The sequence below is a fragment of the Rhinolophus hipposideros genome (genome assembly GCF_964194185.1).
Source record: "Rhinolophus hipposideros genome assembly, chromosome: 6".
NCBI lineage: Eukaryota > Metazoa > Chordata > Mammalia > Chiroptera > Rhinolophidae > Rhinolophus > Rhinolophus hipposideros.
In genome coordinates, this window is record NC_138052.1 from 29,426,752 (window position 1) to 29,450,191 (window position 23,440).

Here is a 23,440-nt window from a genome sequence, read left to right on the forward strand (position 1 = left end):
TATACATTTTTTTGGTACTCCCAGTATATATTTAGTATATATATAAAATAGATTGAGGCTACCAGGAAATTCTTAGAAAAATAGAAAGTATATAGTAGGAAGCTATTTGGTAATGCCTGTTATAAAACCAGGGTTGAAAATATGAAACAGTATGGGATTTTATCTCTCTATCATTCAGCATTAGTTGCATAATACTGTTAAATCACAGCACTCGTTTTGTAACATCCTGGGTTTTTTTTTCACAAATAATATTGTCTGTTGAAGTGTTCATGCTTAAAATATAAAATTATCACTGGAGTTGTCTAATGAAGTGTTCATGCTTGAAATATTAGAATTATCATTGCAGTCACATTTTTGGATATATTTATTAATTGTTTATTACTCATAAGAAATGACCTTGTAGTCTAAGTTTGAAATTTATTTGAGGTATTCAGGATTATTTTCTTGTAAATTTGGTAAATTTCTTTTTATTTGTTCCTCTTGCTTTTAGTGTAAAAATTGATAGTTATGTTTTGTAGTTGCCTGCTGTGTTTAATAGATGATTTATAAGTCAACATCTGTTTTCTGCTTCTAATTTGGATATCTTACTGACAAAAATAATAAATCAATATCTAGTAATACTGTCTAGTCCTGAGCTAGAATTAATGTATGCTCCTGAAAGTTACCTAACCTATTTCAGAGACTGACTCCGTAAGTCAGTAGAGATTGATTTATTAGCCTTTTGATTCATCTAAATCATCAATATCCATCTTGAAAACTATAAAAATAAAAATATTAAAACATATCTCAGTTGATGTTTAGAAACAAAAAGCTGCAAAAAGTAAAACCTTCAAATGGTACCTCCAGTTAGAACAAAAAAAGTTTTATCTTTTCATTCAGCACCTTTGCTTCTATATCAGGTTGCCATGGAAATGTTTTCATTAACATTAGATTGATTTGCCTGGAGACAAACTTGCTTGCATCATCTCATCTCCTAATGTTCCTAAAGCCTCCTAGGCCAACTTGTTCTAGATTCCCAAGAGGTCCTGCCATGCTGAGTATTCTTGAAACTCAAATGTAACACACTGATGTGACCAATGTTATTATCCAGGTCACTCATATTTTCATTCTTGGCCCCCCCAAAAAAAATTTTTTAAGCATTTTAAGTCATCAAGGAAAAAGGAATTAGAAGCTGAAAAATTCCAAGGACTTTTACATATAAAAATAAAGAAACAAAGTCAAATACTTCTATAATGGCTTATATTTATTGTTCTACGCATTTTTGTTATAAAATGTTAAAGTCTATGTTAATGAACATAGAAAAACAGTATTTAATTGCAGTAATTGGACGCCTCTATGTTATGTGTTAAAATTCATGCCTGAGTCAGGGCTTGGAAGTAAATACTCAGCTTGTGTAGATTGCCAAAAATAAACGTACTTTTCTTCTAATAACTTGATTGCTTTGTGCGACTTAAGTGAAGCTCCAAAGTGGTTTTCCAAGTTATTGCACAGGGTTTGAGGGAACATGCCATGTATTATTTGTTTTTGATCACCTCCATACATAGTAAGTACTCAGTGCATATTTCTTTGAGCTAACATGTAGTTTTAGTCTCTGAAGATTAAGATACAAAGATTGTTTTCAGGAAGCCAATTTCAGGGAATACAGGTTGGTAAATTCATGGTATTTTATGTAAAAAGGAACCCAGTTTCACCATCTATACATACTAAAAGTACTACAACCTTATGAATGATATTTAATTGTCACTTAAATGTTTCTCCACTTAAAACATGGTCTTCACCTTACTTTTCTTCACTTAAATGTCTTAGAAATCTTTCCATATCACTTTAGACCTATCTCTTTTACGTATTATCTTCCATAGTATGAAGGCTGTATAATTTATTTACCCATTCCCTAATTAAATAGCATTTAGGTTGTTTTGTATTTTTCATTTTAGTGATCAATGCTACTGTGAATATCATTTTAGATAATTCTTTGTGCACGTGTTTGATCATTTCTCCAGACACGATGAAGAAGAGGAATTGTTGTCTCAAAGGATATGCACATCTTAAATTCTTAGATAGATACTGATACACTGCCCTCCTAAAAGGCGGTAACAGTTTGCCCTTCTATCAGTAGTTTATGACACTGGCTATTTTCTCATGCTCTTGACAAAACTTGATATTAGCCATCTTTTAAAAATGTTTATACATATTATGAGTGAAAAGCAATACTTCATTGTTTTATTTTGCATTTTCTGATTACTACTAAGATTGAACAGGTTCTCTTATGCTTACTGTCCTCTTGCATTTCCTTTTCTCAGTTTATCCATATTTTACTGTCCATTTTGGAGGGGGCGTTTTTTCACTTTTATTGATTTTTAGAAGTTATTTATACATTCCAGATATTAATACTTTGACTCTTATAAAATGTTGCAAATATTTTCTCCAGGCTATCAATCGCCTCTCAACTTTTTTGGTGGTTCTTTTGTTAAACAGAAGTTTTAAATTTTTATACAGTCAAATTTACCAGTCTTTTTCATTATGACATTTGCTCTTTGTATCTCTTTTAGAAGGCATTCATAAATATGGCACAAATGAACATATTCTTTTATATCTTCTTAATTGCATTGGTTTAGTTTTTGGGTTTGATTTAAGTCTTGGATCACCTAGAATACGTTTTAGTGAATTACATGAATTATAGAAGTTATTTTTTTTCCCAAACAAGTAACCAATTGTCCCAACACCATTTATTGAATTTACTTAAACTGCTACCTCTTTTCCTACTGATTTAAAATGCTGCCTCTATCATTCGTTAAATTTGCATGTCTATGGGTTTATTTGTAGTCATCTTCTGTTACACTACTTGCCTCTTCTTGCACCAGTAATACAACTTTTTAATATGGTTTACTATTGAATGGAACAATTTTCTCTTATTTTTTTAAATTGGTATTATACTCTGCTGCCTTGTAACTACTTTTGTCATTGGTGCTAATAATTTTCCAGTTTGGGTTTTTGAGGTAAACGAGCATATTAACTTTAAGTAATGACATTTTTATCTCTTTATTTCTATCCGTTATACGTCATATAATAGTTTGACCAATATCAAGACCAATTCAGTTCTGTACAAACACTTGTGAAAGGGCCATTTCTATCCACTTGTGCTGAAGGTTTTCTTCCTTTTCTATCTATCCCCCTCCCAAATTCATTCCTTCTCCATTTATGCAAGATAGGTTGGGTTGTTCTTCTCAATTGCTATTGCCCCACCTTTAAAAAAAAAATAAGGATTGTTTACTTTAAGCATGAGTTATCCAACCCATGTGTGAGTCTCCGAGAGTTAGGCAAGATAGGGAAGATAATCAAAAGTAGAACAGCCCATTACATTAACCTTTCCTGATCTCATATAGAATCCTTCTTTCTCCTTTATTTATTTGAGCATTTAATCACCTCTGCCTTGTCATGTTCGTGGTTCTGTTTTGTCTCCCAACAGTTGAATTCCTTCAGATCAGACAAGACCTCCTGCCTCTTATATCCCCACAGTTCCTATCCTCCTCCCCTCATACCTGTACTGCCTGTTCTTCAACTTCAGATAGACCTTTATTCCAGTTTAGATTCTGTTTTCCATATCTTCAATAACATCATAGCCATTTCTCAGACTCCATCGCCCTTCTGACTTTTGCCCACCTATCTCCAAAATCCTGGTCCTGTTTTAATTTTGTTTGTGTTTTTATTACATTATTTTAAACTTTTTATTTTGAAATAAATTCAGACTTACAGAGAAGTCATGATAATACAAAGAACTCTCTTCATACACATTCAGCAGTTGTTAACATTTTGTCGTATTTGCTTTATCATTCTCTCTCTGCCCCTCCATGTATTTATATATATATTTTTAGAACAGTTTGATAGTAAATTGCAAATATCATGTGATCTATTTTGGGTTTGCTTTTTCCATACCTATACTCAATAAGGCAGAGGTCCATCTCCATCTACTCGTATACTGCTCTCTTGTCGGTGAGTCATGTTGTGGTAAATAAAGTCACATTTTAGATTCCACCCTAAATTCATGGTTACTGACCTCAAATTGGCTTTCAACACTGCCTATATATGAGTAACTGTTTTTTAAATTTGCAAATACAGGGGTGTTTGCAGATATCATTTCTTATGACAACATTCTATATTTATGGGAATTTTCATCAGATAATGCATTCTGTGTGATTTCAGTTGTTTGGAACCATTGAGATTTCCTTTATGGCCAGTTATTATTATTATTTGCCAAATATTTATATAGTCCTTATCATGGACCAGGCACTAAGTACTTTATCAATCATTATTCAATTTTTTCAACTCTGTGCGGTAGATACCATTGTTATCTTCATTTTGCAAATGAGGAAATGAGGGACAGAGACATAACTTGCCCTCCGTCTCACAGCAGGTAGTAGAGCTGAGATTTTAACCCAAGAATCTGGATCCAGAATCCATGCTCTTAACCCTGATGCTATGCTAATTTTCCCAATCTGATGTGTGCTTTTAAAAAATATGTATATATAATTCTTATAATTTATGTGGTTCTCTGTGTATTTCCATTACATTGAGCATGTTAATTCTGTAGTGCTGATCTTGTATATCTTTATTAATTTCTTGCCTGTTTATCAGTTTCTGAGAAATGTATGTTAACTGTAGATTGGTCAATTTCTCATTGTAATTCTGTCATTTTTGTGTGTCAATTATTTTTAGGATATTGTTAGGCATATCTATTTTCAGAGTTTTATTTCTCACTAAAGGTTTTTCATTCAATAATTATATAATAACTTCTTTCTCAGTGTTTTTTTAAAATAATAAGAAAATCAAATGAAAATAGACCTAAGATGCCAAAAGACTTCATCATTTCAATGTGAAATTCAGACTCTGATTCACAAACAAATAATTATTAATTTTGTAATAGCAATAGAGAAGCCTTCTTATCCAATACAATTTGAACCTGTAGTTGGTTCATTAATTGAAAAGATTTACTAAAGTAGAGAATCATAAAAAATACTTATAATTAAATATTTAATTGCAACTTAAAATATATAAATGTATATTCAGTCAACAATCTTTTTGACCAAAGCTTTTCTCTAATTACAACATTATCTTTACACGATAATGTAACATTAAATATTGCTTTTTTTTTTAACTTTGGAGAGAAACAAAAACTCCAAGACACTTTCAAAATGGTCTGGATGCAGAATTATCCACGATTTTTAAGGTTTTTCCCCAAGATTCTTCTCTTTCCCTTCTTATTTGACCTCAGTTTTTAAGAGGCTGGTGTTAAAACTATGCTTTCACCTTAATTTTCATGAAAAGAGTCATTCACTTTTTATACTTATATTTTATCAATTTACAAAATATTTTATTAAATTACTAAATGATACCAGCAACTATTATGGGCCCAGACAGTTTTGGAAAAAACACCTGATATTGGAAAGCATACAACTCAGGTGATAGAAGCAGAGGTAAACATTTGTCTGTTTTCAAATGGAAATGCTGTTTTGGTTAATGCCGTGATTGTTTAAGTGGAGGTCAGTTAAGTTTCCTCTGTAGTTCAAATCAGGATATGTTCTGCAAGTAAATGCAGGCAAAATCACTGAAAGGTTACTCAATGTCTGACAGATACCATTTTCAGAAACTAATTACATAGGAGTAGAATGGCATTTATGAGGTAAGATACCTGTAGCCCGGCAATGCTTGCATTAAAACTGCCATGGCTGTATGATACCAAAGCTGTTTTTAACTTATGTGCATAGTGATTCACCCTATACTGGGAAGACTGACATGTTTCTCTATTCATGATACTCCCTAATACAAGCTCTCCACTTCAATCTGATCAGGCTCTTCTCTGTCCCCCGGGTTTTACCTCAGCAAACGTACGAGTATTTAAGATTGAGTTGAACAAAATTGAAGTCGTCTTCAGAAAGTCTTCCTTGCTTTTCTAGCTTATGCAGAAATGACAGAATCAAAAGGATCAGAAGAATATCAAGATCAGAGGAAGTTCTTCAGAGTTTTCCAAATGTTAGACACAAATTTAAATTTTAAAAATATGTTAAGTATTTTAACATTGTAATAAAAATAACATGTACATTCAAGTGTTATGCTGCTAGGTTATATTTTTATGGACTGCTGACTAAAGATTTGCTACCAATTTTTATGTAGATATGTGAACTTTTTATGAGTATGCATATTTATTTTTAAGATTTTGCTGGGCTTTTGAAAAACTTGAGTCCATTATTATATATCCATGTCAAATTATTTGAGCAAGAACACTGCTGCAACGTATATATGAATATGCACTATTGAAGAAATACAAATAAAACATGGGATCATCTTCCTGCATGTATCCTTATCACTCCTTAGTAGTTTTGCAATGGCAAATTAATGTGATAAAGTTATAGTAAAGAAAGTTTTCTTGCTTAATTTAAGTTTTGGGTAGTTCTTGCCCATATTTTGTATTCATGACTAGACACATGAGTAATGATTAGATATAATCATTCAATTTTGGAAACCATATTTTTCTTTATTCCTCCTTCAAGCTTCTAGACTATTTTAATTGCAAAGATCTTAATATTGCCAAAGCCAAATTAGCTATTAAAAAAATGTTTTCATTTGCAATAGCTTTTCTAATACAGAGAATTGTCTTGATATTATAAAGCCAAAACAAAGTACAGAAATGAATTTGTTGATGGAGTTTTAAAGTTGCGACTGTCACGTATGTCCCTAGATTTTATACTTTTTATTGATCAGTGTAGTCCATTATTCTTATTGATGGATTTTGATAAGTAGTACTTTAATTTGGTCTTATAAAATGAATTATTACTGACAAATGTCTTTTTCTGTTTTATATAATGGAGCTTCCATTTAGAGTTTATTAGACAAAAGAGATCTACAACTAAAATAATATGAAAACCACTGGTCTGGTCCAATCCATTAATTTTACAAGCTGAAAAATTAAACTCAGGTTAAGTGTCTTGCTCAACGTTGTACAGCTAGAAAATTGCAGATACCAAACTTCCTAACCTGTAGTTCATTGTTCTATTATTTGTTACCTCATCTCTGAGTTCCTGTAGTACATTTAGTTTATGTCATGCAATGTAGCATTTATTGACATGGTTTGTATACAAGCATTTATTTATTTATTCAACAAGTAATTTTCTGTCTGACAGGCACTATTCTAGGCACTGGAGACATTCCCTGAATCTAGAAATTGTGCTAAAAATAAAAGAAGTGTTTCTATTCAGCCTCCATCTAATTTTAGTTGAATACAGAGCTGCAATTAACCTTATATATCACTGGGTGGTTTTAGCATATTATTAACAAGGACTTTTCTATTTATAGTTATATCTTAGGGGGATTAAAAAAGTTCTTTAGTATTGAAAGGTTAAAAAAACACAAAACAAGTCAACTCAAAGCACTCTGTTCCAATACCATGAACCTAGTAATGTGTTTGACAACCACAAACCCAAAGATACAGGAAACAATGATGTGTGTAGATAAAACAAAGTGTGGTGAGCGTTGTTACATAGTATATGTAAACGGCACTGTACACTGAGAGGAATGAACAAGTAACTCTTAAGCAGAAGGCTGGAGGGGGCTTCATGGAAAAGTTGACCCTGAAGATGCGTTAAAAAGAGAAGATTGCTTTAAGAAAGTGGGAGGAAATCTTTCTAAGTCCAGGGAACAACAGTGCATAGGCATACAGTTGTGAATTGTCCTGGCATTTCCAAGAAAGTTTAATGCAGCAAAATACTACGGTGTCTTAGAGAGAGTAGTGAGTAAGCATTTTTACCCAGCATTAGATGATGGAAGAATGGAAGTAATGAAATGTGAGAACTTCTTATTTTGTACCCTAGGTATTCCAGATGCTTCCACCTATTTCCGTTCCTAAATGTTAAGAACACTGATGGTATTTTGTACTTCCCTATCTTATGGTAACGAGTGCAGTGCTGAGCTTGCAAGGGCTCAGCATATGCTTACTGACTAATTGTGCTCATTGTTCACTCAACGTATATTTTTGTCCAGCATGTGTAAGGTTCTGTACTTTGTACTATGAGAAATAAAAAAGGTTTTATACAAAGCCAGTCTTCAAGGAGCTATTGAACCCAAAGCAAAAAATAGTAGATTTTTATCTGTTATGATGCACTGATATTTTCGTATACTCACGGAGCTTACATTCTTCTCAGAAGAGACAGACAAATAGGGTAAATAGTAAAATATGTAATATGTTAGATAGTGATAAATACTACGGAGAAACAAAATAAAGTAGGAAAGAGGGATATAAATTAGCAGAGAGGAAAAGAGAGGGTAAAGCTATTTAATTTCCCTTGCCTCAGTTTCCTCAACTCTAAAAAAGAAAAAATAATACCACTTATACAATTGTGACAAGGATTAAATGACTACATAATACCGTATTTCCCCGAAAATAAGACCTAGCCAGACAATCAGCTCTAATGTGTCTTTTGGAGCAAAAATTAATATAATACCAGGTATTATTTTACTATAATTTATATTAATTTTTGCTCCAAAGGATGCATTACAACTGATTGTCCAGCTAGGTCTTATTTTCAGGGAAACACAGTATGTACAAGGTGCTCAGTGCAGATTCCAGAAGATGGTAAGATAAATGTTAGCAAATAGTATTTATATATTTGGTTAAAATAACTTGAGCACAATAGTCATTTTATTTTTATCATTTGTGGACTTTTTTTCATTAAAAAAATATATTTCCGAATAGTTTTGAACTCCTCTATCTATGCACTATGACCTGCCCCTTTTAGCTTGTGCTCCCACTGGACTCACATCTAATATTACTTTCTTACTGAAGTGAATCATCATCCTTTGATAGTATTTCTTCTAGAAAACAATATTTGTTTATCTAGATATCAGGTCATCATTTTCTATTTCAGGCATCAGATCTTTCTGTGGAAAATATTCATTAGTGCTTCATGACTTATCATATCTCAAGGTTAAAAGGTCTGACAAAATGAGACCTTTATGCTTGCTTAACAGCTGAAAATGAGTGCAATATTGGAATTGTTATTACCAGACAGAAGTGGAAAATCTTCAATGTTAATCTTTTGGAACTAAGATCATTTGCGTGGATTAGGTGAGGTTTCTGCTCTCCTGCTCACCTTTCTTTGACTAATTTCTATGCCTCATTAGATGTATTGTGACCACCCCTTTCCTCTAATCCTTGAAAACTAGACTAGCTCTTTCTTTGTGCTCGTTTAGCACTCCACACTTAGCCCTGTCATGGCTGATATCATTCAGTGTTGTAATTACCTACTTACCTGACTGCTCACCTCCCCACCCTCCACCTCCCAGGCAGCAAGCTCCTGGAGATGGGGACTGTATTTTTTATTTTGGGGTTTCTACTATCCATCCAGTGCCTCACATGTAGTTGCCCAATAAATCCTTAAAACATTAAATGTAAAGCCTGGAGTGCCTGGAATATACAGGATTATAGAAACAGAGTTATTTCACCTTGGTCCCGCGTCCCTTAGCTGCTTCTGGTCTCTCCTGGCTGCTTTCAGAGGCATAGCAGTGCTCCAGCGCGCCGCTACACCCTCACGTACACATTACTCCTACACATCTCTCTGCTTTGCCTCAAAATCAAAAAAGAAAAGAAAAAGTAGGCTGGCTATCAGGAAAGACCTCAAAGGTGGAGAAGCACCCTGTGTTGTAACTATGGTCCAGGATGTGGTCCTTGCTCTTCTAATTTAAAAAGTTATTTTGCCACTGCTCTCAAGGGTCATCAACTTGAGGGTCTGACACAGACTGTCTGCCTTTACAAGAAATTAATTTATAAGGTAGATGACCTGTTTGTTTGTTTGTTTGTTTGTTTGTTTGTTTGTTTTCATTGACTGAAATATATGTACCTGGTATCCAAGTCACTAACGTAGTGATATCAAAGCACCTATGAAATCCGCCAAGTAATCAGAAGATTGTTAAGAGACCCTGAAAGACAATAAACTGAGTTAGACTGCCACAAGGATTTTTTTCCAGGCTGAGGCAGAGCCTCGTCAGTGTCTCCCTGATGGCCAGAAGGAAATAGAGGACGGGGTAATAAGGAAAGTCTCAAGTGCACTTTTGAAAAGCCCTTATCTTTTTTTTTCCTTATTTGCCAAAAGAAAACTATTTTAAATGTGAGAAACTAAAACAATGGCATTTTATGCTTCTTAATAATGTCATGTACAATTTGGTCCCATCATTGTTTGATCCTGACATGCGTTCCTGAGATAATAATAATGTGGCATTGCTGATGATGTTACTAAGAAAAAAAGCAAGATAGAGGATTGAAGTTGGGTGAGAATTTTCTGTACCCTCTACCTCCTCTAATTCAAGAATTGCCACAGTCTCAGAGTCAACTCCGTTTCCTTAAGGAAGTTAGCTGCATGCGTGTGGTTTTAGCGGGAATACCAGTGCCCCTATACATACTACTGATGCATGATGAGCCACTAAGAGTTCATCCTCCACTCTTGTGAAGTGCAAATGAAGTGATCATTAGAAAAAAAATAATAAGTTGTACCTCTTGTCAAGGGCTAAAGTGAATCCTTCAAGCCTTACCTCAAGGTCCTTTCTGTTCCAGAGGTTGGAAACCCAAGTGCCTACAGAGGCCAGGCTGGTGGGAATGAAGCAGGAAGCCACTGCATTGACCTGGAGAGCCGAGTCCTTTCTGAAGGAGCAGCCACTGCTCTGCTCCAGATAATTGTTACAAGACAGGAATGTTGACCTAGTGTTACCACATTGTCCAGTTTCTCAGGTAAAGCAGGAAATGAACGTTTTCATGTGAAATATTTTGGTTTAAATATTGTCAACTAATTCGCTTTTGTTATTATTCTCAAGCTGTGTACAAGCCAAACACTTCTCCAGGTGGGATTTGGCCCCATGTCCTGTGCTGTTTGTAACTTGGTCCTATAGTTTGCTTACCTATTGGTTAAACTGAAGAATTTATTTTCTACCAGTTTTGCTTTTCCTCAGCATGTTCTCTAAAATACTCTGCGCCTGGTTTGCTGATATTGAAACTCCTTTCCTCTCCAACCTGAGTACTTTTGCCTAAGATTTCTTTGGCTGCTGCTGCATTTTCTCTGCCTCCTTCTGCGGTCCAGTGAGCAATTAAATGCTAAATGGAATCTCACTGAGACATTTGATAGGACACCAGGAAACAATACAAGGTATTACTACTTAACTCATTTTGTGACTGATGAGTGAGCTACATAGACCCAGTAAACGATCAGTTATTTCACTGAGCTTAGCGATTGTACGCTTTGGGCTCACCTTTCTAGAATCCGCACAGAGATGATCGTCCTCCTGTTGCATCTTGGAAGACCTTATCAGACAATTTATTAGACTTTAGTTATCATTTACATTTAATTACGTTTGCTGGAGACGGTGATCAGACTTAAGTGTTCCTAGATATTGATACAGATTTAGAGACAATGTCTGTGGGGGGTTTCTTCACCGGGTAAGGAATTGTCCTATTTTCACTTGCAGAGTAACCTGATTTTCAAGGTTACTGGGGGTACCATTACCTCTATACAGAACTGATTACTCCAAGTAGAAACTTGACATCCACTGCCAGGTAAATTGAAGAATGCTAAACATTTTTATAGTAAGAGTGTATAAATATTAGTTGTTTCATTATATTGTACAACTGCAAATGGGCATAATTCACAATTGTTTCATTCTTAGTACAGTTTTGGGGAAAAACGATATTGATGTACATCATTTTTCAACGATGATTTAACCTATATACAAATACATTGAACACACTTTGAGTAGCCAAAATACCAGCAATGCACAGATAAGATGTGGAAATTATCCCTTAAACTTGCTTACTGTACTCTTAAATAGATTAATGCAGGCAAGTAATTTTTCTAAATATTCCCTATGAGAAAAAATTACTGTAATATAGAAAAGCAAAAATAGCAAACTATCCTGGTGCCTAAATATAGAAATAAATTATAAACTGTTTTTTCCCTCAGAATTATAGTGAATTTATCATTTAGTTCATAGATGTTCTGTTGTATTACTATACTTTGAAACCGTTCTCTAAATGTTCTATTAAGGATATGTGTTTGAGAGCTGGTGATTATTCACTTTTTGTGAATGTTAAGAAGGTAAAATGAATACTAATCATTTTCTACATATGCATACAGACCCTCACTTTTCACTTTCTTATATTTTTAAAGGCACAGAGGGAAACTTTAACTTGAAGTTAACTGTCTCCGTAGGTTTTTCTTTGCAGTCATGTAGGATAGCAAGGACAGAGAGAAAGCTCAATGATGTATAGTAATGTATGTGAAGTACTGGATATTGTATGGGGAGATTCCAGGGGGAACCCCATTTAGACTTGGAAAGCCATATGGTGATTAGGGAAACCGGGAAGGCCTCTTAGGAAGTGACATTTAAACTGAGATAAATAGGTGTTGGTTTAGTGAAAACAGGAGGGTTGGCATGGGGGATGGTCATCTAAGACTGACACCCTGAGGCATTTTAGAACCAGTCAAGGAGAGAGCCTTGATTTTTCTCTCTAGTTTTTAGATCATCAAGGTTCATGCAGTATTCTTTCTGACTCTTCACATATTTTTCTGTACTTAGCTAAAACAGAAAGAGAAATAATAGCATAATACTAGGCACATAGCTTATAACTGTTTCCAATAAAAAGCTTCCCTGATGTTTTTGAGGATCAGGAAGATAATTAGCTATTCTATAAATGTAACATTTAAGTTTTGGGAAATAATTTTTTTTCTGATTATAGAGCCAATACGTTATTATAGAAAATTTTGAGACTACAGAAAAGCAATGAAAAAAAATAGAAATCACTCATGTTCTTAATACCCAGATATCCAATCACTGAGAGGATAGTGTTATTCTTTTCTTATATTTACATATGTAGTAGCATTTTTGTAAATGAAGATTTATAATTATACATGCAACTCTGTGGGGTTTTTTTTCAGCTGACAGTATCATGGACCTTTCCCAGTGCTATTACATTTTCTATAACATGATTTTAACAGCTATATATAAATAATAACAATGTGGATATTTGTGATGTGCTAGATACTGATTTAAGACTTTTAACATATTATGTCCCCAGAAGAATTCTATACGACTATAATCTCCATTTTACAAGGAAACGAAGTTTAAAATTTGCCCGAGGTCAAGAGCTATTAAAGAGTAGAGCTACATGAGTAGAGCTACATAGCTTCTCAGTGTGGTCTTAAATAAGACCGTATTTTAGACTTTCAGTTCATTTCCAGAATCGTTTTTCGCTATTTGAAATAGTACCCATGATTGTATGGGTTGGCAGGGTTGGCTGGGCTGACTTACATGTCTGGGGCCTCAGCTGGACCTGCTAGACCAGCTCCACTTCTCTCTCTCCACCTGGTCTGTCGTCCTCATGGTGGCTAGCTCAGCAGTCCATGTGACGGTGGCATTACAAAAAGCAAGAGTAAAAGATGGAAGCTCTTTTACAGTTCAATCTCAACTTGATCAGTGTCACATCATCATGTTCCATTGGTCAAAGCAAATCACAAGGCCAGCCCCAACGCAAGGTGTAGAGTTATAAATTCCATTTCCTGAGGGCAGGAGCTACAAAATATTTGTGGCCATTGCAGTTCTGCTATACTCAGCGTTTGGTCATTGGAAGGCTTCTATGTAACGAGAATGTGTGAGTTGCTGAACTTTGGTAGCAAGAAATGGCCTGGTATAAATAATCATCCAGACCACAGATGCACATAGACCAGCATGCTTGTTACCTTGACCCTGAGACTAGCCTGAGACCCAGGAGCCTGTCCCCATACCTTCAGAGTTTGTGAAAATAATGTAGCCTTTTTACCTGAATGTGATCCCTCTTGTACAGGTTGTAAACTTTTACACTCTTGTGCAATGAAAGGACAAGGATATCTAGAACTAGAGAGCTTCGGTGATCAGGGCAGGAAAGTTTTGTTTAAGGTATCCTGATACAACTGTGTAAAACAAACGTAAATGTGCAGGGCGTAGTTTGGAGTGAGTAAGGAGAGCCTGGCCGAGATTCGGTCTCTTACAAAGACCATACGTGAGAGGTATGTTTTGGAACAGGTGGCTGCACAGTGAAGATAAGAACCAAATGAAAATAATAACCAGGCTGAAAATGGGACTGATCTATTGGAAGGTTTTTTTGTTTGTTTGTTTTTAATGGAAGAAGATATAACTGCTAAGAAGATAAGTATGCTTATAAGTAAAAGTGCATAGCTTGCATAAATAGCTGAAAGGTGAAACATGGGAAGTTGGATGGAGGGCACTGGCCAAATGCTATGAAGGAACTGTCTGAATAAATGATATATGGGTGAAAGGTAATTGAAAAGGGAAAATGTCATTTAGGGTTACTCTAACAAGCATAATTTAATAATGATAGAAAGATTATGAGTATACCCATTTATTACCCAATCAAATGATAATTATGTTGTGGCCACTCAATATTACTCTCTAAAATGCTAACGCTGATGTTTTTTTAAGCCAGTAGTACCTGTTATGTGTACGTATTGTTTTGGAATTTAAGTATAGAGGTAGGTTTTATGTGAAACTTGTTCTCAATTGCAGAACATGAGGCGTTCACTCTTGCAAATGTAGGAATGGAGTGGACTTCTTATTTAACTTTAAATATTTCATGAGCTAAGTTTATAATGGTAGTATTAAAAAGTATAAATGATGATTTCGATTTATATAAGATATTAAATATTGGTGTTTTGCCTAATTTGCATAGTCTCACCTTGATGAATCGATAATTCATCGGGTATTCATTCTCTGCTACAGTGTATTTAAATAACCCCACTGAGCACAAGATCAATCTGTGATGCCATTATAAACATTTTCATAGAATTTACTCATATCACATGATTCAAAAGTTGATTCATTATTTTTACCATTAATTAAGTTTGTGCAACGTTATTCAGATAATTTATTATGTTTGATGTTATTCAAGAAGATTTATGAAGAATATCTGCTTACCTATTTTCGTGATGTCATATTTTCTGATATTTAGTCTTCATGGTATTTTGTAATGTAACTTTTAAAATCTATATTAATACTGCATAGAGAGTTTATTCTTAGGTTGACAACATTCTCAGTAAAGCAGATTGAGAAAAAAGGTCTATTGCATTAATTTTAATTTTCATACTGTTCCATTTATTTTACTGCTTTCTTTAGTAATTCAATTAAAATGTCTTATATATACCACTTAAATAAAACTCTGATGCACTTTACAAATAAAATATGAAGTTAACATTATTAATTTTCTTAGAAGCTCTATTGTACTTTTGTACACAATTATCACTCAAAGATTATGAGATCATTCAGGATAAATCTAGAGCAAAAAATCCATTGTATATTTTGTCAAAATACATACGCATTGGTTTCTATTGGCTTCTTTTAAAAACCTCCTTCATTTTAAACATGTGTTGCTAAAAATTTATAAGCCTACATGGTAAAAATCAGAATATAAAATTATGTTGACTAACTAGAATATGCATAGACTTCAAGAAGTATTTAAGTATCTACTATAGGCCAGGTGTCCTATACCAGAAACTGAGAATATAGGGAGGTCCTAGAGAGACAAGATTCCTACCCTAAGGGAGTTTAAATTCTTGTGAGGAGACATAGTAAATAAACAGACAAATAAATGATTTAAAAAACTAGATACTAGAGAGACCAGTGAATTAACAAAGTGAGAGAGAGTACCTGGGGTTTACAATGAAGTCTCTTTGAAGAGGTGACATTTAATTAGAATTCTTTACGGTCAGAAAAAGCCAATGAAAAGAAATAAATCAAGTTACTAAAATTCAATTTACCAAAAGCCAGTTCTCATTGACTAATTTGCATATTAAGGAAGTAAGGAAGCAGGAAAATGAAAATATTGGTAGAATTGTGACATATATTGTCCTTAGAACACAAACGCGCACACACACGTACGCGCGTGCACACACACACACCACTTTTTTGAATTTCATTATTATTACCAAAACTGTTTGTAAAATAAATTTAAATTATGTCCTAAGTGTAAGGTTTATTCTTGATCCAGAATATTAGTGAAATGGAGGTATCTTTCATATCACAATATCATTTCTGTTTTAACCAGTGTCTATTGGGTTTAAACCAGACCATATAACTAAGTTTGGTCATAATGGAGCCTATAGAAGAGGTGACTAGAAAATATTATAGATATGTAGCTTTTTATGTTAAATTTATAAAAATTGGAAAAGAGGAGAAACTTGTTTTTATAATACAAAGTATAAAAATAAAGCTTAACTAAATCTTGAATGATTGGTCTATATAGAAGATAAAGTTATCAGAATCTTGGAGGCATGAAGAATAGATTTTAATATTTAGCAAAAGAGGGCGTGCATGGGTTTCAAACGTTGAGAAATATGGCATGAAATGCTTTCTTAAAACCACCCTTCTGGCACTGTAAGAAAATTATGAAGGGCCATAAAATTATGCAATTCTATTTTAACAAATAATTCTAAGTGAATTATCAAAATGGCCATAGTTTATGTACAGGAATATTTATCTCAGATTTATTTGTAATGGTGAGAATTTAGGAGAAAAATTTATATAATTAAATAAATTATATACACCTGTCCAAGAAAATTCTAACCAGCAAGTAAAAGCCATATTTTGGGAAAATATTTACTGCCATAATAAAATGCTCATGGCAAAAATAAAGTACCAAGTGGTAATGACTCAATATTTAAAGGAAAAAGACACATTTATACATAGAAAAAAACCTGGAATTAGTACAACTACTTTAAAGAGTAATTTGGCAATGCCTGTGAAGTTGAAAATGTGCAGACCCTACAACCAAACATTAATATGATTGATATACCAACAGATGAATAGTTAGCTGTATAATCATGATAAAATGCTGTTCAGATATTAAATATTAATGAATTGGATCAATATATCTGCAGCAGAGATAGATCGATATATCTCAACAGAGTTTTCAAAACAATGTTGACTTTTAAAAAGCAAGTTGCAGAATATATATGTCTAATAGTATTAATGTAAAATTTTAAAACACATATAACAATACCAAATATTATTTACATATATGTACACATATGAGGAATAAACATATGAAAACGTAGCCTGGAAGGATACAGACGAAAATCCTGATACTGTTTGCCTTTAGGGTGGAAGGGAGTGGATTAGAACTGAAAAGGGAAATGGAGTGGGGAGAGGGGATAGTATTTAATTTCATCTGTAACGTTTTCTAAGTCTTTAATTTAAAAAATAAGCATAACTGAGAAAATGTTTACACTGTCAATTTGGATCCATAGTTCATTGTTTATTATATGAAACTCTTTTTTTAATGTGTTATTTTTAAGATTTTGTAAAAACAATGACAAACGAAGGTGCGTGCATGTTTGCAGTGGTTATCCATCAACAGTAAGATTACAGTTCAATTTTTATTTTCATCTTCAAACTACTCTGTATTTTCCAAACTCACAAAATGAACGTTGAGAAAATTAGTGCCACTTATAGATAAATAAACGATAACTGTGTGGGTACTGGACCTCTGCTGTGTGAGAGAGTCCTGTGGCCCTTAAGATGGAGCTGCCTCTAGAAGGCTGTAGTATCAGCACAAAAAGGATGATCCTCCCACAGACAAAAGGAAGGAAAGGGTCGGCTGCCTGCGAGGTGTAGCGACGTGAAACTGGCCGTGTCCTGGGAAGGGAATCAGGGGCATCAGGCTAAGCCGGTGGGTCAGACTTGAGTGTGCATCAGGATCTCCCAGAGCACTTGTTACAAAATAGATTGCCCTCCAGGGTTTCTAATTCAGTAAATCTGGGGTCAGGCCTGTGAACGTGCATTTCTCACGAGTTGCCAGACATTATTGACGATAACGACGCTTGTCCCAGGAACATGCTTTGAGAACTTCTGGTCTAAGCAAAACCCAGCCATATCTGAAATATGAGGGAGACATTTGGCAGGAATCACTCCACTGTTACTATCTGGCAGATCCACAAATTACTTCCTGGAGCAAGCCAGCAAGTCTCGGGGAAGTAGGAGTCAATGTAAGAGCAGGCTGACAAAAAAAAGAAAAAAAAGAAAGAAAAGAAAAGACATCAAATGGTCAGAAAACTCAAAAGTAGAGAAAACGAGAGCTGGTCCAATCTAATCATCAGAGACCACTGAATAGATTTCTTTAGGAAAAGTGAGGTAATAAAATGATTATGAAAAGGGACTATTAAAAAAAAAAAAACAGGTTCAGTTGTCAGAGTCTGTTGCTATTTGACAAAACCAGAAGTCGATGGCAGAATATTCATGTATCTTTCACTAGGACTGGGTACTCCACATGTTTTGGAACTCTTTGAGAAAGAGGAATTCATCCTTCCTTGTTCTTTCCATCCTTGCTAATTCTCCATCCCTCCCTCTTTCCTTTCTGTTCTTCTACACGGAGCAGCTCTTTAGTGCCAAACATTACACTGGGCTTTTGATAAAGTGGTGTCTTACCATCTTCATAATACAGCACATGGCATACATAGTACCTAGTACATAGTAGCTGCTCAGTAACTCTTGAGTGAAATATGAATAAACCCATACATGATCAGCAGCAGTCAAGGTTAAAGATGCAGTGAATCGGAGGCAGAATAGGACATTATGCCTGCAAATGGGTCATTTCTGTGAGAAGCATAGACACAGTGGAGTGGGCCCAGTAATGCAAATTGCCAGCTTGAGACTCCGTTGGGAGTATTAGTACTTGGCACTCTTCTTTACACCCCATATTTTTCCCAGTAAATTGTTGCTGCTTCTCCCATTGCCTGGCAATGTTTCCCACACCCGTACCCATGGTTCCCCGACTTTCAGCTAAATGAGTATAAGAGGTCAGACAATTAAGTTCGTGAACTCATCCTAGAAAATGTACTATACACCTCATTGCTGAATATCACTATGTCATTAGTGATTATCACATTAGTCATTAGTGATTATCGCTGACATTATCACTAATGTCACCTTCGAAGCCCTCCCCTTGGGAAGCTATGCACTGGCGCCAGCACCTAGTCCACCCTTTAGAGCAATTCTAGAACTCTTTTTCTGGAATGGCCATCAGAGCTGTCATCATATTACCCTTGATGTCCTGAATATCATCAAAATGTCTTCCTTCAATATTTCCTTTATCTTAGGGTAAAGAAAGAAGCCATTGGGGGCCAGATCAGGTGAGTAAGGAGGATGTTCCAATACAGTTATTTGTTTACTGGCTAAAAACTCCCTCACAGACAGTGCTGTGTGAGCTGGTGCCTTGTCGTGATGCAAGAGCCATGAATTGTTGGCGTAAAGTTCAGGCCATCTAACTTTTTCACGCAGCTTTTCAGCCCTTCCAAATAGTAAACTTGGTTAACTGTTTGTCCAGTTGGTACAAATTCATAATGAATAATCCCTCTGATACCAAAAAACGGTTAGCAACATGGTTGCAACAAGTTCACGAACTCAATTGTCAGACCTGGTAGGCTTCATTACAATACCTTTAATCTATCTCAGAGCCAAACGTACAAATAAGACGTGTGCCTGAGTACATGATGCCCTTTACTAGAAGGCATTCTCCTGTTTTCCCAATGAAGAGATCCAAAAAAGGCTTGGGGTTAATTTAAGTATGTAGACGTTTAGGAATGTAGATTAAGTAGTTATATATCTATTTACACCGTTTAATTTGTTGATTGTTATATATGCATATTTAAACATTATTTAAAATATTAACTTTTTATTTAAATTTTTTGAAACAGTTTTAGTACTTCCATATGAATCTTAAGTCATTTAACAGTTTTCGAGAGCATGTGACCTTCACTTGACTAAGTTGTTTGATATGTAAATTATTATGAATCTATGGATGATGCTGTTACTGGAAATTTTTTCACAAACTATAAGTCCCACTCATATAACATTTGAACAGTTTTTTATTCATCTTCATGAATGATTACCCACAAGGTAATCACACAATGTATATTAAATTGATTATAAAAAGGCTTATTTACCACAATAACGCCAGCAACTGTGACATAACATTTTCTGCAAGGATTACATACCAAATCTTTTTTAAAATGTATTTGCCATCTTTTTTTATTTAACAGTTCCATTAAGATGACCTCTTATAAGCATTCCACACTAGCATTGACTGCTGCTGTTTCAAGCCAATATGTCCTCCCCAAACAGTACTTTGTGACTCAATAAAGGAATGAAGGGAGTACCCCGTAATAGAAGGGAGCTTGTAAATCTTAATTTTAAAGTAATTCCCACTCATTCAAGAACAGTGGAGGGAATCTTCACTGTATTTGGAAATGTACTATAAGTTATTTTCGTTTTAATTTTTCTTTAAAAAAAAAAACTTTTTCTTCTTTAGACTAATATGCTGATTAGAAAAGTAAGTCATGAGGGTATGTAGAATTAAGAAGTAACTAAATGTGATTGGGTTAATACATAACTTTCCAATTGTCAGGTCATAAGAGGTTTTGATATATTTTTATTGTGAGTTAGAAGGAAGGTGTGTGTGTGTGTGTGTGTGTGTGTGTGTGTGTGTTTGAGATGCTATAGTTGTGGGCCTATCTCTAATAATTAGAAAGTTGCATGTGGTGAAGAGCAAGCTAATTGGTTTAACTGGAGTAAGTGGGTCAAGTTAGAAGGAAACAAGTTGAATTTGTCACGTGATTTTTGATGACAGAAGATATCAAAGTGGTTTGGTACACTTAACAGTTTATTCAGTTTTTAAAAGTGTGCAGATTCCCAGTTTTTCAACATTAATATGCAGTTTACATATTTACATATGTTTCAGGCTACATTATTGGAATTTTGAAGACATGAAAACATCAGATGATCCAACCTGCAACATCTTGGATTCTGATTGGAAGATGAAGAGAAAGTTTAAAGAATGTGGCCTATAAAGGCGGGTAGTACCTGGAAATATTAACCGACTCACACTGTAAAAATGAGACCGGTTTCTAAACAATAGAGATTATTTTAGTCCAACATCAAGGTTCAAGACAAATGTTGAACTAAAAACTTTACTCTCCTCCCTTACCCCACTTCAGACAGGTACCAGCATTGGTGAATATGATTTTCCTTAGTCATAAGCACTCCTTTTTATCTATGTAGACCATCCTTAAGAATTAAATATTCATTATTTAAGGTAGATTATAATGGGAAACTGATTTTTTCCACAATGGCAGATTTCAAGGACTTGGTTCCCAACTGAGCTGAAGCTTCCCAATGCATTTTGTACAGTCTGGGAACCACTGCGCTGCATTGGCCATTTTTGAAGGCCATCATGCCCTGTAATATAAGGATATCATCTTATTGCTGATATCTTTGGAGAGTCCCAAGCAGACACAGAAAATGAATGGAGGCAAGGAGTGTGACGGAGGGAACAAGGATGGAGGCCTTCCAGCGATCCAGGTTCCTGTGGGTTGGCAGCGCCGAGTGGATCACAATGGAGTGCTGTATGTCAGGTGAGCCCTGATTAGCACCTGTGCTACCTCCCAGTTCGCAGTCCCAAAATTAACGAGGTCGAGTCTGTTCCTCTGAGGGAGCAAAATATCATGACTGACACCACCTCACATAAATTTGGATAAATGATCTTTGTGCTAGAAATATTCAAGTGTTTTTTATTCTGTACTATTTTGCAATGTAAAATTGCCTTAGGTTACAAGAGAATTTTTATGCATTACTTGTGTTTCGCTAAGGTGTCATTCTGCTCTCTCTGTAACAAGGATAAAGAAAAATATGAAGATTTGTAAAAGAAACACATAGGCATCATTACCACATTCACAGGAAAATGTAAAATCCTGGAAATAGACCCAGTGTCTCCTCACACTGCTATTCTCTCCTTCATAGTGCTTCACTTGGCTTTTCTGATGTAAGGTTGAGTGTTTTTATCGCTACAGAGTTTTAATTATTAGACTTCTTAATGTCTAATATTAAGTAAAAATAATTTCCCTACTTTTTTCTGTGCAGTTTTTAATCTTTTCCCTGAATGTAATGGTAAAAGAGAAAGTCACGGTAGAGATGGCGCTTCGTCTCACACATAAAAATCATACAAATAAAATGGAATTACCTGCTCTTTTAAATTTGTATGGCATGTATTCCTTGTAGAACAAGCTGAGGGGAATAACAACTGTTCGCAAGAAGTTTCGGTCTTATTACTAAGTAATTGACATCTAAGTTCCTCACTTTGTGGTTTATCAGTAAGTATATAAAAAATTAGGATGCCATAAATCTTTCTTTGTGATGTAATAAACTGTTATAAATAGACTTAGATCTTTTTTAAAAGATACCACATTGCATCATTACATTAGTGTTATTACTTTCAGTGTGGTTTCTTCATATCTCTGCTCAATGGAATTCTCCATTTGTGCAAAGATGTACTTGTATGAATGAACTATTTTCCATTATATAAACACAAATGATTTCATGCCATAACAACTCAAGAGTCAGTTCAGATTTTATCCTGGGTTTGTTTCGTGTAAGGTGTTTCTTGAGGTAAACTTAATTACCAGTTGAAACTCTTTTGCACATTCGTTTTTTGTTTCTGTAATATTAAAAATGTGCTCTATATTAATGGGAGTGAAGGGATAAGAAAGCAGGAAATGTGGAGTTGTCCCCCAGTAGATAAGATGTGCACGTGGGGTACCTTTTTCAAAGTATTCCTACCCTGTTTCCCTGAAAATAAGACCTAGCTGGACAATCAGCTCTAATGGTCTTTTGTAACAAAAATTAATATAAGACCTGGTATTACATTATATTATATTATATTATATTATATTATATTATATTATATTATATTATATTATATTATATTATTATAATGTTATATTATACTACCCGGTCTTATATAAGACCGGGTCTTATATTAATTTTTGCTCCAAGACGTATGAGACCCGATTGTCTGGCTAGGTCTTATTTTCAGGGAAACACGGTATTGCCAACGCTGTTAAATGCCAGACTTACTTTGTTGTTAACATAATATACCAAGATATCAGTGTTATTGTCCGTATTTATGATTGCTCTAGTCTGTAAGGAGCAAATGTACATTCAGCTTGGAGCAAACGTACATTCAGCTTAGAGCAAATGACTCTAAAATCTTGGTCATTTAATTTTTTTTTTTTACTTCGTCTTTATCTCTATGAAAGATAAATCCGGTTTTCAGACTGCTGAAAATTAAGTTAAACCAAGTCAAGTCTGGGCATCTGTCAGTTATCTTGTTCGTGATTTTCCAAGTCTAGGTAGACTTGACTCCCTATGAGTGTGAGTTCTCCAAATCCGAGTCCATACATGACGAATTTTGGAAACTAACTTTGCCAGATAAGAAAAAATACCATCCATTAAATTAGGCCTGCATGGGTTGGATTGGTTTGTACATAACTAGTTACATCACGACGTGAACATAAGTAGGAGTCGAGCC

The 23,440-nt window shown here is 34.6% G+C and overlaps 1 protein-coding gene across 6 annotated transcripts in view; it reads left to right on the plus strand.

The window, feature by feature from the left end:
* Positions 1-23,440, plus strand: part of MBD5 (methyl-CpG binding domain protein 5) — a 380,468-nt gene that overhangs the window by 300,830 nt on the left and 56,198 nt on the right. For all 6 annotated transcript variants that reach the window (XM_081051257.1, XM_081051256.1, XM_081051260.1 and 3 more), the window contains exons 5-6: positions 10,598-10,771; positions 20,816-21,488. In XM_081051257.1, the coding sequence (XP_080907383.1) occupies positions 21,376-21,488 (113 nt within the window). In that variant the 5' untranslated portion in view covers positions 10,598-10,771; positions 20,816-21,375. The remainder of the gene's footprint in view (positions 1-10,597; positions 10,772-20,815; positions 21,489-23,440) is intronic.